We start from the raw sequence: 15330 nt of genomic DNA, 5'->3' as shown, positions 1-15330 counted from the left end.
GCTTGTCTGCGGCTACTTTCCGGAGGGCTTACGACAACAAGGGTGTATCTTCCACCAGGATGGGGACTGGGTGAGAAGTGTCGGGCAAGCTGGCACTGGAGGCAGTTGGGGCGAGATTAGGAAGCATCTCAAGAGAGTGGTTAGCTGGCTGCAGGGTATTTTCTAATGATATCACAGTGTAAAACTCTGTTAATTTCCCAGTTTGCTCTAGATCCTATTTTATTTTAAATAAGACTCTATGTTAAATTGAAACCATTTTGCTGGCACAGGTGTGCCTCAGAATCATCATTTCTCACCCCACTTTCAAAGAAAAATGTTTTCAAAAACTACAAGTCCTTTTTTATCCTCTGTTTAACTGAGACCCATGTCCTCTGCCTCCAGCAACTGTACCGTTAGACTTCTCATCAGTAGTTAAGAGAAAATGCAGGGTTTGTGTATGGATGAGGGAAAGCTGATTTATACAAGCACATAAACCATCAAACTAGTCAAAGCTATTATGAGGCCTGGATGTCAGAAAATGACTCGCAGAATGATCTTCAGCACACCAACGTCTGGGGAGGGGGAAGAGTCTCCTGTCTGCTTATGAGATTTGCAATATGTTCATTCATATTGGTTACATGGTCAATACAGCTTTGCTCTGAATATGAACTCCAACAGAAGCAAATCAGTATGTCATAATCCATATATTGACCTCTACAGAGATTATATTTGAGATATATTTTTATACTGCAGCCCCAGAAAAACTTTGCTTTCCTTAAGAAGCAATGCTTCCTTATTTTTTGAAGAATGGCTGTATTTCCTTTTTTGCTTTGGTTACCAGGGAGCTCACTGCTAAATATGAGGCTTTATCAGACTATTTATATCCTTTTTTAGAGCCTCTATTGTGGTTTGTCTACTATGGGGTAAAAAAAAATGACTTAATTTTACCTTTTCTTTCCTTATACCGTGGCTATATTGTGCAATTATTTTTTTTTATTTTTTTGTGCTATTATTTTTTATTTATGCATTATTCTATGCATTTATGGAAACAGGAGGGTATAAGCCAATGAATGACTATTTCTCTAAGTCCTATATCAAACTAGAAATTTTTTTTATTTATCATAAAAAGTCTCCTTTGGATCCTTTGGTGATTATGTCCCTTACAACCCGGAAGAGATTTCTTAAAATCCTACTATGTATCATTACTACATTTTCAGTGCTAGGGAATACACTGTTTTCTTTCTTCATTTCCACTTATGTTTATTCCATGACAGCTACAAAATAGAGTTAGTTTTTAACAGCTCTGAATGTTATCACCACGTATATAAGGCATTTAATCCCCACACAAATCAAACTCAGTATCACTATCTGGGGCTCTTTCTTTAAGATGTCTTCACAGTGAGTAGTTGGGAATCATCTTTACCTAGGGAAGCGAGCCAACAGTGCATATTTCTATAACCTGAAACCCCATCTTGGATGTTGAATGAAATATATATCTCTGGCAAAGTCAAAAGGGCTGCCCAAGGCGGTTTGAACCTCATCACAGATCCCTTCCCTCCCATCATCATGACAATATGAAAATACTTCAGAGAGAATAACCGCCACATGCATGCACTGGACACCAGGAGCTGTTACACTCAACAGAGGGTAGGGAAGAAATCTGCTCTGTCTCTATATTCACACCATGCCAACAGAGCTCAGTAGAAGTTTCTCTACTTAGTTTTCTCACAAGTCAAAATATCATCCTAATTCTTTCCTGAACATAAGCCACTTTAAAGCCACCATATTTATTTACATGTTGAAGGAAAATAAAACTGAGGAAGGAATATTTTGAGAGTTACAAAGGCAGATATAACTACACTCTAACAAGCTGACGTGCTCACAATATTCCTCAACAGTTTCGCTGGGTAAGTCTTTGATGATATGAGTTATGCTTGGTCTTTATTTAACAAAACTATTTAAGAAGGAACCAAGGGACCATAATTTCATAGACTCCTTATCTCTGTCTAGAATTTGATGGAATAACTTCTGAGCCAAAGTTGTAGGACACAAACAGAGTGTTTGGTTTGCATTCAATTAAGGGTGTGTGTGTAAAAGATTAAGTATGTACTTAATTGAATAACTTTGAGCACATTTTACATAACACATCCCCCATGAGGACCCTGTACCCCGACAAGTGCCAGAGGACACTGAAGAAACTTGAAAAGGGTTGAGTGTCAAGGATCCTATTAGGACTTAGAACATAACATTTACTGGGTTGGAAATCCTTTCCCAGAGTATTGGCATAGATTTTTTTTTTCCTTCTCATTCTTTAGGCATTTAAAAACATCCCGTGCCCTTAATTGGATTATTTTCACGTCAACCCGGAAGTACTCATAAACTTTGGTTTCGAACGCTGAACACCTACATCGGCATACGCAAATCACTTCCTAGTGACTTAGCCTTCATCACTTCCAAATGAAGCCCTCTGTACCTCATAGATTTCACCTGCATGTCCCACCCTTGCTAGGGACACTAAACACATGTACCATGGAGGGTGAGAGACACTGGGGCCAGCGTTTGCTCCCGGGCAAGTCAAGATGCTGACTATTGATACACACTTTAAAACCCATCACATAAAATAGCAGGGAATGACTGCCCAGAAGGTGCCAGCTACTGTTCCATGTCTACACAGCTGCTTTATTCTGCAGAAACCTCAATTATTTGTCTCAGATTTTAAGAAAAGATTGACTTAATGTTACAGTAGAAAAGCAGTGAAATATACTGCTTTTAAGGAGAAACCAGCACAGGGTTAAAGCCAAATTTTTCTTGAACAGATGATATTTCAGATGGCCACACTATTCCAGATGCATCAATTTCCTTGAAAATCCAATCCATATATGTGCATATGCTGTGCTGGCAGGAGGACTGACTGAAATGGCCAAAACCCAAGAGCTAATATTCTTTTGGCCAGAATAATGCAATTATTATTTTCCTAGCTATCAGTCTAAGCATACAGAGCCATCTGTTATGCAAAGCAAACATACACATCTCAATTACAGAAAATGCAGTTGCCTTGACAGAATTTGGATTACACCACTAACCAGGGCTGTAAAATGTGTTTTGAGCTAGTATATAATGGATGCTTTTCAGGAGTTCCCTAATTAGCATTTACCTGCTTAAACTAATTATTCATCCTTCTTCTTCACTGGCTTATTAAACTTTGTTGGATATTCTGCGTAAAACAGATGAATATGGACATTGCAGAACAACAAACAGTGGTGTTTCCAGTTCTGAGCAGTGTGAACGAACATGGCGGTGCGCCCATTTCCAAACTGGAGATTCTCAAAAACTCCATCCCAAACAGATTAAGACAAGGATTAAAATCTATGAAAGGCTACGACAAAACCAGAGATTTCAACAAGATGAAAGAATACTGACGAGTTAACCATAGCCCTGTTTCCATCATTTGGTTTGCTAAAACCCACATGCAAGAGAATTTCTCTATAAACTATAGCCAATAGCTTGCGTGTTCTTCAAGGAAGAGTTAATGGACCCTTGCTTGGATTCTCAACAGTAAATAATCAAATTTGGCAGCATTTCTCCTCCTTCTCCAACCCTCCTCAAATGCCAAATATCTTTCTTATTTCCCAATGTCTTTCTTGATTTAGCTCTTACCCAGCAAGCTCACTAACAGCCAAAATGTTCCAGCCATGCTGGATGCCTCCTTAGAGGGGTGCCAACTTTCGGAAGCAGTGAGTCTGGGGTGGGTCTTGCTTAAGAGGAGAGAGACAAATCTTATCTCCATCTTTAGCTCCAAGGGACAACTGAATGAGAAGTAGATTATCCAACTTGGCAGATCATCACATACATACAAAATCCCTCCCACCAAGGCTGTGTTCTCCTCATGCCAAACCACCAGATGAAAAGGGTCAAACTCCGTCAATCACCTGTGTGGGGGCAGATATCCAGATGTTCAGCATTTTTACGGGGGGGGGGGACCACCACATCTGGATAATTAGTGGAATTGAAAACTTTTCTTCAGGGGATTTTGACATTCTGTAGATGTAGCCCGTGTCCCCGAATCCGACGGAAGTAAAATTTGTGTGTTCCGGGGGGAATATCAGGAAATAACATCTAGGATCTTGTCCCTTGCCCCAGCTGCCTCCATCTTCTTTTCTTTCAACCTCTGACGGACACGTGCGAGTAATTAAACTGCACATCATGAAAGGCTATCTTATTTTATGAAATTGTCTTTCAGCATTAGGAAGCATTTGCAAAGGCAGCAAAATATATCCTTGCTGGAACCTTCCCTGCAACACATTTTAATGGTCTCTTTCAGCATTTCTTGACTCCAAATGACTCCCTGTCATTGTGTCAGCTCCCAGGATAATGCAGGGTACTCCATAAACATCCAGTAATAGGACACAAGGGAAGCACCATTAGTGTGTCCCTCTTCTACCGGGCACAGAGGTTTCAAAGTTCAAAACAACGGAGGGAAGAAACTTCATTTGTTCTCAATAAATTAATAATGATCCTTGGGGGGAGGGGGAACTAAAGTTTTGGAGCACAAGTTTGTTCCGAACGTTCCGAACGGACAGAATTTTCCCACTGACTTTGTGAGAAGAGACAAGTAGAGGCATTAAAGAATAAATTTGATAATTCATGCTAAACAGAATATCTATTGGAGAGGGAAAAACACAAGGCAGAAGGAGGCTTCACAATCCCCGTGAAGAATCTAAATTGTCATTTTACTTACTTGTGAGAGGCCTAAGTAGATGGAGACGGTTTCGGAAATGTACAAAAATTTTCCTTCTTGATTTAGTGCAAATACAAAGCCATCCAGGGACTGTGGAAAAAAAATATATAATTAAGTTAATAAACATATGATGGAGATTTAATTAACAGGGCATGTGACACAAAGCAACACATACTGAATTTAAGACCCTGTTTTTCTTCATGGTTAACAAAAGTCCTAAGGTATTCTACCATTGCCCTGTAAATGAACAAACAAAAGGTCTGAACGAAGACTACGAGCTTTCCTTTAATTCAGGATCTGCCTGTGTCTCTGTCGTTCTGATCAAGATATATTATATTCATGTACAAAATCAGGTCAGGATGATTTTATGAGCTATTGCCTTTATTATTTTTTTTTTTGGATTCAGTAGTTTAAAAGATTAAATCAGCCAGATTCTTCATTAAATAGCTGAACAGGAATGGAAACTGTAACAAAATGAGAAACTGTAACAAAAACTGTAACAAAAACGGGTCCCACTATGAAGAGCAAGTAAAATCACCACTTGAGCTACTGTGGACATCAATAATTTGCTAATTAATAAAGGATTATACCCTTCTCACCCCCAGTGCCTATTGTGGTAGAACAAATAGGAAAAGTCAATACATTATGGGTGAATGATTATAGGCTGAAATCTTACAAACTGTAATCCTTTTTTGCAAAACTCTATGCTTAAGTTTTATTGTGATAGATCTAGATTCTATTACAGCTCCTGAAATGGAAACAAAAGAAAGAGGGTGGGCAGAGAAAGAAGCTACGCATCATCTCTAACTCCCGAGACGTTTGTCCACTTTCTAAATGGGGGGTTGCGTTGTCAGTTTGACGAGTGGTGCCAATCATCAAGGACTCCCAACTGCAATGTACCACTCAAATGGAGAGAACACTTGTTTCAAATTCTTGCAATCCAAGTGCATTTTCTACCCTCCATCCTCTTTATGTCTTTTGTTCCGCTTTGTGTAATTTATCTTGAACCAGGTAAGTGGCCCAAGTACTGCTTAAAACAAAAAGAAGTTTCCAAGAGTAGTGGAACTCCAAAGGCTGTGAGTTTTGGAAAAATAGGAAACCCACATTGGGAACAGAGCATGTGGCAACACTCAATGACCTAATTCTTAAATATGGAAAGGTGGAAGTAGCATGTAACATTCAGGTAGAAACATGGACCATCTCAAATCCCAGCAATAATTTCAGTTGCTTAAAATACTGAGTATTTTTTGGAGCTCTAAACATACATATGAAATATATATATTTATGTATTATATTTATGTATGTACATGGGAATATATACATTTGGATTCCATTACACACACACACACACACACACACACAGAGATATGACATTTGGCTTCCATACTTCCTGACCCATTTTTAGAGCCCCACTGGTCAGAGACTGTGGGTAGCCCCCAATCTCCTTCTCTGATTAGGTAGGTTCTGAAAACATTTCCAAAGTCACATTACATGATTACATTACACATTTCATGATAGACAAGCTTTTGGTCAGGATATCGTCCATTTATTAATCAATACACGCTAAGCAGTTTGCATGTGTTATCTCTTTTAATTTTCACAAGTATCATTTGAGGTAATTATATTACGATCTATATTTTATAGACAAGGAAACTGAGGCTTGGTGAAGGTAGGCAACGTGCCCCTCTCTAGTTAGTGATGGAGTCAGGATTTGAACTGTGGTGGTCGGAATTAATGACAAGACTGCCTCCACTAAAACGAAGGTTCTCTGATTGTGTAACTTAATGGAAAGAAATGGCCATAGCATTTCTGAAGTGAAACTTTGCTAAGAGGCAGCCTATGACTTAAAAATCGTCACTCGATTTTGAATGATTGTTCAGATGACAGAATCCCACTATCAGGAGACAGACAGGAAGTGGGATGACAAGAGAGTTCACAGGTCACTCCCACAAGAGGTTAACTTGTCACCTTGCCACGTAATCTCTCTCCTGGAATCAGCTATGGGACAAGGAACAAAACACTGCTTAGTGGGCTCCTTCCCTTTGACCACACTGCCACCCACTCTGGAGCCTGGTGAGAGCCAACCTTTCAAGCGTGGAGTGTGGAAGAGTGGACTCTTGCTTTGAACCAGTGCAAAGGGACAGATGTTTCTTTTGTGGAAGTTTGGGAAGGATCTGTTTCCACTTGTCTTTACCTCACCTAAGAGATCTCCTGAGGCTGACTCACGAAGATTAAGACCCTCCCTCCCACTCCTTTAAGCCTTCCCCATGGACAGGTTTTCCACTCAACCCAATGGCCATGCCCTGGCATACACAGAAAGAGAGCTTTGCAAGCCATCTTCTCACACTTTAGAGTGCTGTTGTCAGGTTAGAGAGACAGAGAGAGACAGAAGACAGGAGAACCTTTTATGGGAACACAGGACAACCAAAAGGCTGACTGAGAGAAGAAAGGACTAATGGACCTGGCAGAGAGATAACCCCCTGTCCTCTAAACACTCATTTTACAGGTGAGGAAACTGAGGCACAGAGAGGTTCAGTGCTTGGACCCGATCATACAGTCAGCGGGTGGCAAAGCTAGGATTAAATCTGCTACACCCTGATGATACTGTTCAAGCATTTATGACACTGGATGGTCCTGACTGGCTTATTCAACTCCCAAGGAGACTGAATTTCTCAACAGTGGGCAATGTCTTAGTCATCTTCATCTGGCCAACACCTAACAATTGCTCAGACCAGACTTAGTAAGTCCAGTTCTACCTCCAAGCCCAAAGCTCCTTCCCTTAGATCACAAATGCTAGAATGACTAAGAGGGGTGGAAATTATCTTCCCCAAGAGTCCTGGTCATGAAGCTATTAGAGTATTTGCAGATGCTGATATCACAGATGTCTAACACAGCCTGGGATATCTCTTAACATTTGCAAGAGCAGAGTCAGACTAGATTCTTTTGTAGTTCTCCAAAATACTAAGTGTGGGCCATTTGCCAGCCACATACATCCTTTACGTTCTCACTGAAAGCAATCGTGATTTTGTAACATTAGGTTCATATCTCAAGTATTTACTAAAACAGTAGAGGATGTTTGGGCATGATAGCAAGGAAAAAACAAATTCTGGAGGCTAAACATCTGATGCTATTAAGCAGCAGCGATCTAAGAACTGGCCAGTTTTGTTTGGCAAAGCAGAGGCTCCAACACATGTTCCAATTTCCTGGTGAGATTAAAATGAGTCTATGTCTACATGACACAAAGCGTCCAGTCAATTCAATTAAAAATAACAGCCAATTTGGTGTGGGAAGAACACAACTCGTCAGATTAGTTGTCATCACAGACGTTTAAAAACAAAAAAACAAAAAAACAAAAAAAAAACCAAAACCCAAATCCCCAAAACCAAAATATCCCAAAAAACCAAAAAACAAAAACTAAACTAAACCAAAAAACCCTGGTTAGACTTATTTTTTTTTAAAGATTTTATTTATTTATTTGACAGACAGATTACAAGTAGGGAGAGAGGCAGGCAGAGAGAGAGGAGGAAGCAGGCTCCCCGCTGAGCAGAGAGCCTGGTGTGGGGCTCGTTCCCAAGACCCTGAGATCATGACCTGAGCCGAAGGCAGAGGCTTTAACCCACTGAGCCACCCAGGCGCCCCTAGACTTATTTTTTACCTTTATATTTATCATGTCAATTGTATCTACAGTGTGAAATGAATGTCCAAAACTCAGATCTGATTATGTTTCAAATACGGAAATGGAATATGAACTTGGGTCAGCAGCAGACTGGCGAGGCTGCCCTTCAGCCTTTGCCACTGCCATCACCTTCTGATTGAGGGTAATCCCCATCCATAGTTAGTTCTGTTCTGCTGCTTAGGGAAGTCTTAAGAGTAGCATTGATAGTGGTTTCATGTGTGTGTCTCCATCTTAAAAGGTGGCAGGAGGAAGGAAACATCCGATCTGCTAGTCTTGGGAACCAAAAGTGATTAATCTCAAAGTTCTGTGGAATTTTTAAAAATTCTATTCAAGATAGCTACTACATACATTCCAAGCTCTTTGACACTGCAGGCAACTTTTTAATTTTTTTTTTTAACTGCCCACTGTTTTCAACAGGCACCAATTAAGATTCTGGGGTCAAAGGGTTAATTACATCTCCTTACTCACTATGTAGAATTTTCTGATTATTAACTAAGGTTGGATTAAGATGAAAAAGAATCTACACAAATGTTAATGCTAGTCCCTCCTTGAGAAGATTTATTATAAAGCCATGCTGAAATCTATCTGCTTTCCTCAAAGCAGATGGAGAACAAAATCTTAGAAGAAACAGTAAAATAGACATTTTAAAGGCATGCTAGTATCTGATTTATCAAGACAGTTTTCTTATTACTAAAACCAGTTCTTAGCCATCCTGACAGGGCTGATAGGAGATTTCCTTTGTCACATCCTGGTAAGTCTATGAGGTACACACATACAGGAGGGAGGCTTGGATGCAGAAGTCAGGAGCTACAGCATCTCTGAATAGTAATGCCTGTAATTATAATTTATATCCCCTGACATCAGTGTAACACATAAAGTATAAGGCACAGTTTCTTAACCCCAAAAGCTGAGGGCCTCTAACAGTATTTGTCAAATGATGAGGTTATTTCCTTGCAGGGTATCAAACTAACTATAGCTTCATGACTGAAGGTACACTAATGTTTAATGCATTGTACTAAATGGATTTATATTTGTCAAAGTAGTTTTGTCTCTGCTTTCTTTCTTTTTCCTGCATAGTCCACTGCAGCCAGATCTCACAGAGTGAAATCCTACTATGGTGCCCTTCGAGGAGTAATTCTCACGTATATAACCACTCACAGATTAGTGGTTCTTTCTTCCACATTCCAGTGCAGAAGAGAGAAAAAAAAATCACCTCAAACTCTTTTCCTATGACCTCACTCCAGTTAGAGTGAAGAATTACCAGTAGGCTAGGTTATTTTAATGACAGATTATTTTAAACTAAGCCTTCACCATCTGTTCCACCCCCTAATTATGAATGCAAAAGGAACATATTTCACAATTACATCAGTAAAAAAGTAAGATACACGTGATTTAAATGCATGCATGTGCTCCGTGTCCAATGCACCGTGCATCTGTGATGTTCTTCTGATTCAGGCTTAGACTGTGCAGAAAATACCCAACCCTGAGAGAGGACAGTCTCTGGCACACTCAAATTTCTCCCCAAACCCAGCGTTTGTCATTGTTATGACAAAATCCTGTTAGAGCATGAACAGAACATGGATGTCAGCACAAGGCTTGCAAGCCATTAGATAAGAGTATTTTGTAACTGTGGAGACATCTTTGCTGTTCATAAGGAGAGGCTGTATGAGAACATTTCTTCTGCTTTCTGAGCAATGGGTTAGCATTGGAAATGGGAGAGTCTGCTCTTGGAACCAGGCCTCCATCATCATGAAAGAAGTTGAGTGAATCAGCCAAGCACAGAAGAAGCCTGGCCTGAAAAGTGAGGACAGGGCTTCAATACCTATCTTTCCACTCTCTTTTGGCAGCAGATAAAAGAGTTAGAAAGACAAAAATGTTTCTTAAAATTTTTCTGGCCTTTGGATACAATAACACTTTGACAGAGCTCATTAAAATGCCATATTGCCCTCTGATTGCACTCAGGAGGTGATGCTGGACTGCTCACGCACACACATGTGGACTCCCAGCAACTTCAAGGAGCCTGGGACGAGGCCCAGAAGTGCCCACATGTATCTGTTTATGGGGAAGAAAAAGTTTCCCGAATTTTGTCTTTGCAATCTGAGTTTTAACAATCAAGCACTGTGCAGAAACAAAAGCTTTATTTTTAGAGGTAGGAATCTAAGGCAAGTATATTTTCTTAAAGAGGATGAAAGCAAACATCAAAGGTTTGGGCTTTAACTCCGAGGAATCTTCCAGAGCTTTCTGGCTCCCATGTCTCTTCCTTTGCCCCCTCCCCATCACTATGAGTCAAAAACACAAGGGCTCGCATGGGTTCATGTCATTATCATGTACCCAAAGCCACACGTTCCCCCATCACAACCAAATTAGAGTCATTCAGTCGCATCTGAGTGTTTTCCCACTAAAAAAGGATTCCGGAACAACAGACCTTGGTGCCTCACAACACCTCTCCTAAGAGTTTCCTAAAACACATAAATCTAAACATCTTAGGTGAGAAAACAGGGCAGAGAGGCACAGACGGCCTCTCTTAGTTCTTAGTGGAGAGTTACCAGAATAAAAGGAGAGATGTTGAGCTAGTGAAGTGTTAAAACATGAAAAGAACAAAGACATCTGCTTTCTGAGCGAGGAGATCGGGTTTTGCTTCTGCTCATTAAAATTCCATTTTGTGGAAGCTGTGTATCAAAGTGCTGACCTTTTTTCTCTGGGATGCTAGTTCAAGCCTTACATCCAGCCTTGAGGCACGTAGATTTCTTGATGTGAACATCCAGCCAAATGGACAACAGGCTCGGGTATAAAGACAGGGTGCGGCATTGCGTGGAGTCGCACGTGTCTGTGTCTCTGAGTCCCGGGTCCGGGGCAGGAGGGTGCACAAGCTGACCCCACGTGGTCTGTGGCCCGTCCTGGGAGACTGGCATTCCACGGGGCATCAGTGTGAGCAGCCCATGTGCTGCTCCCAAGCTCCTGTTGCCTGAAGGAGAGGAGTCCCACTAGTTACGCTAAGGCACAGATAATTACTGGCACACTAGAACGTCTCCTTTTTGTGCATGGGGTATACAAATTTACCGAAATGTAGGCTCTTCAGAATCCGGGAGCTCATTCCTTATTGCACATCTTTCCCTTTTAATTTAGAGTTCCTCTCAGGTTAAAGGAAGAATTTCCCTGCCAGCAGCAGTACTATAAATAGGACATTGTACTAGTCCTGAGAAGCCGAAAAACATCTCTTCTTTACTTTGGGTACTCATGGAGCTTGGTCTCACACAAAGTTCCAGGTATAATTCCAGTTGTCTGCATTATACAAAACAGTATAGAGATTAGACCATCATAATTGTTTTTTTAATTAATGTATTTATTTGAGAGGGGGCAGAGGGAGAGAGAGGATCCTCAAGCAGACTTCCCACTGAGCGTTGCACCCAGAGCAGGGATCAGTCTTATGACACTGACATCATGACGTGGGCCACAACCAAGAGTCAGGTGCTTAACTGACCGTGCCACCTGGTGCCCCTAGATGGGTATTATTTAACCCTACCTTACAGATAAGGAAGCTGAAGCCCAGAGCCATTAAGGACATAGCTCACTGCCACTCATCAGTATGTGGTAGAGCTAAGAAAGAAGGATCCCTCTTTTTCCACCTGATGCTCAGACTACCTGCTGGGTACTTCAGTTGTTTCGCATGCCGTCGAAGGTGCTCAAAATCTGTGCTTCCTCCAGCATTTCTTTCCACATAAGCAATTCTCATATTCCTATATTTAAGTGTGATGCATTCAGAAAACAACTGTTGAGTGCTCACTATGACCTGGGCCTGTACCAGCTGAGGTTCCACAAAGCTGGGCAAGGACCCAACTCACTTCTTTTCTTTCTTTTCTTTTCTTTTTTTTCCTCTTTGCTTTTTTCTCTTCTTTCCTTTACTTTTCCTTTCCTTTCTTAAGATTTTATTTTTATTTATTTGACAGAAAGAGAGAAAGAGAGAGCATGCACAAGCAGGGAGAGTGGGAGAGGGAGAAGCAGGCTTCCCACAGAGCAGGGAACCCAGTGTGGGACTCAATCCCAAGACCCTGGGATCACCACCCAAGCTGAAGAGAGATGCCTAACTGACTGAGCCACACAGGCACCTCCACAAGCTGCTTTCTTAAAGAAAAATCATCTGTGGGATCTGAGACTAAGCAAATGAGCAGAGTTGAAAATTAACTCTATAAAACAAAAGGCTGCAGGACAAAGGGAGTTTCCAGCTGAGGATATACTGTGTAGGAGGTGGGGATCCCTGTCCGTTTTCACTGAGCTCCACACCTGTCACGTGTTGTCTTTGATTTAGAAAAGGCATGGATTGATGAAATTTGTATTTTTACAGCATTACTGACGTATAATCGATAAATGATATTGTGAGATATTTAAAGTATACATTGTGATGATTTGCTACACGTGCACAGGAGATTCCTCCCATCTAGTTAACGAACACATCCATCAGCTCATATTTTTATCTTCTTGGAACTTGTGAAAGTACAGCCAAGAGACTGCTAGACCTCAAGGAAATTCTCATGTGTTGGAGGAAGGACTAATGGCTCAAAGGAGAGAAGGGACCCCACGGTTAATAAAAAATTGGGTTATGGACACTGGAGAAGGTATGTGCTATGGTGAGTGCTATGAAATCTGTAAGCCTGATGATTCACAGACCTGTACCCCTGGAGAAAATAATACATTATATGTTAATAAAAAAAATAAAAATATATAAAAAAAATTGCTAGGAGACCCACACCTCCCAGCAGCAATGGCCAGGACAAGCCTTGAGCACACACACCCATGGGCCACCGGGCTGGCCCGCACAATGAGCCCCTTTCCTGTCCCATGGTTTCTTATTGAGACTTAGGGCTTTTCTCCTTCTCCTTCTGGCATATCATGTACTACTTTATGTAGAAGTATGCTATTTTATGTAAGATGACTTTATCCTCAGTAAAGATGACTTTATCCTGTTATCCTCGATAACAATGTAGACCCATACTGTTATTTCTCTTATGGCTGATTATGACCAAATCTGACTGTTTAACTGGGCAGTGGGTAACTTTAAAAAAGAGGCTCCTTAAAAGAATATAATAAAAGCATTGCACGCGTGTTCCTTTAGGTAAGGAGTTTGTGTCAGGGGTAGTAACAGTGATTAAAGAACCCTATAATGAATTTAGCATATTAAAAGACCATTTAGAGACCTCAGATATTAATCTGATGCATTCATAGGAGTTTCATTTCAGGAGACATTTATTGGTATCTCTAGGGAAAAGGAATGAAAAACATTTGTACTGAAAGGAACTTGGTTGTCACAAATATGGTTGCCATGGTCTGAATTATAGCCTCCCAAAATGTGTATGTTGATACCCTAACCCCCAAGGTGACTGCATCTGGGGACTGGGCTTCTAGGAGATAATTAGGATTAAATGAGGGCATAGGGATGGGGGTCCTAATCCAATAGGACTGATAGCCTCATAAGAAGAGGAAGAGAGAGCTATCTCTTTCTGTTTGGGCATGCCCCTGGGAAGGGCCAGGAGAGCACACAGCAAGGAGGTAGCCATTTGCAAGCTACAAATAAAGTCCTTAACAGAATCTGACCATGCTGGCACCTTGATCTTGGACTTCAAGCCTCCAGAACTACAAGAATATAAATGTCTGTTGCTTAAGCTACCTAGTCAATTATATTTTGTTACGGTAGCCTGAGCTAAGATAGTTGTTTAGGAATTCTGGTTGGGGAAAATGTGTGGGCCATGAAATCTTTGATGTTAATTTCCAGAAATCACTGTAGCTAGATTCTCTCTTTATTTATCATTTATATAATTAATAATTAATTTTTACTAGACCCACATACAGCTATAAATATGATGGACTCATAATAGAAAGTAGAGTTTAGTTCCAGAAATCAGCAACGCGGAGGACTGTTTTTGAAATCTTTTTCAAGTAATTGCACCTCTTCTGGGTCCTACATGTACAATATTGAAATCTTTATATTGGTTTTTTTTTGTTCATTTCAAATGCTTAGAGGCTACACTGCTTCATTACCTTAGCTCCATACAAAGTGGCGATATACATTTATGGGAAAATCAATTATTCTGATGGAATTGGGAACCTGGTGCTAAATGATCTTGGGATAAACAACTGGGCTTAGTGCTTGCTATGGCTCTCAGATGCTCTGCTGACCTTCTCCTTTCATTGCGGTTGGCCACTGAGTCTTAGTGAGAATGACCAGTACATACTACTTGTCCACAGAGCTCTCTTCCTATTCAGGGCATCGAGGAAATGCTTCTGCCTTTACCCCCACATGCCTCTTTAACACACATGAAGCAAAGGAGATTGTGTTTCTTTGCTAACACACTTGCATGTATACAAAGCAAAACGACTTATGTCAGAAGGAGTCGTCTTCAGAGAATCTCTAGATGATACCCTTCGAAGTGGAGCAATTCAGGATATGAAATTTGCTAGGACCAATCGGCTAGGTGTCCATTAAATGAGAGTCTAAATGTACGCAATTAAAAGCAGTGGTGCTTGGCTGTGGATCCTGGCTTCCACTGTGTCCAATTCAAGAACAGAATGAAAGAAGCAGTCCAGGCGACAAGGTTATGGGTGGTGGCAATTTTGTGGGATCTGAACATTAGCAAAGAGGGAAATTAAACTACATGACATTGGAGTTTCCTTCTTCTTTCTGCTCTACTTCAATGACTATCCTGACTGAAAAAGAATTCACAGCCATCACTGAGGAGTAACTGGCTATTTTACTATTTGAATTTCCAGGATCAAATGATGCTTTAACCTAAATCTCTGAGATTTAATAGGAATCATGGGACTGAAGTTGTCTACAGAGCAGTATAACTAATGGGAACACAAAGATAAAGTCTAAACGGACTACCATGAATGTAAAATCAGCCATGTTAAGGTAGTCTGAAGAAGGCAAAGAATGTATCTCCCT

The 15330-nt window shown here is 40.7% G+C and overlaps 1 protein-coding gene across 2 annotated transcripts in view; it reads right to left on the bottom strand.

The window, feature by feature from the left end:
* NPAS3 (neuronal PAS domain protein 3) overlaps nucleotides 1-15330 on the bottom strand; it is an 866185-nt gene that overhangs the window by 240248 nt on the left and 610607 nt on the right. For both annotated transcript variants that reach the window (XM_047738684.1, XM_047738685.1), the window contains exon 4: nucleotides 4718-4807. In XM_047738684.1, the coding sequence (XP_047594640.1) occupies nucleotides 4718-4807 (90 nt within the window). The remainder of the gene's footprint in view (nucleotides 1-4717; nucleotides 4808-15330) is intronic.

Source organism: Lutra lutra, chromosome 7 (genome assembly GCF_902655055.1).
Source record: "Lutra lutra chromosome 7, mLutLut1.2, whole genome shotgun sequence".
In the NCBI taxonomy this organism is placed as follows: Eukaryota; Metazoa; Chordata; class Mammalia; order Carnivora; family Mustelidae; genus Lutra; species Lutra lutra.
The sequence above is the reverse complement of the archived record's forward strand: the minus strand, read 5'-3'. Positions and strand labels throughout refer to the sequence as shown.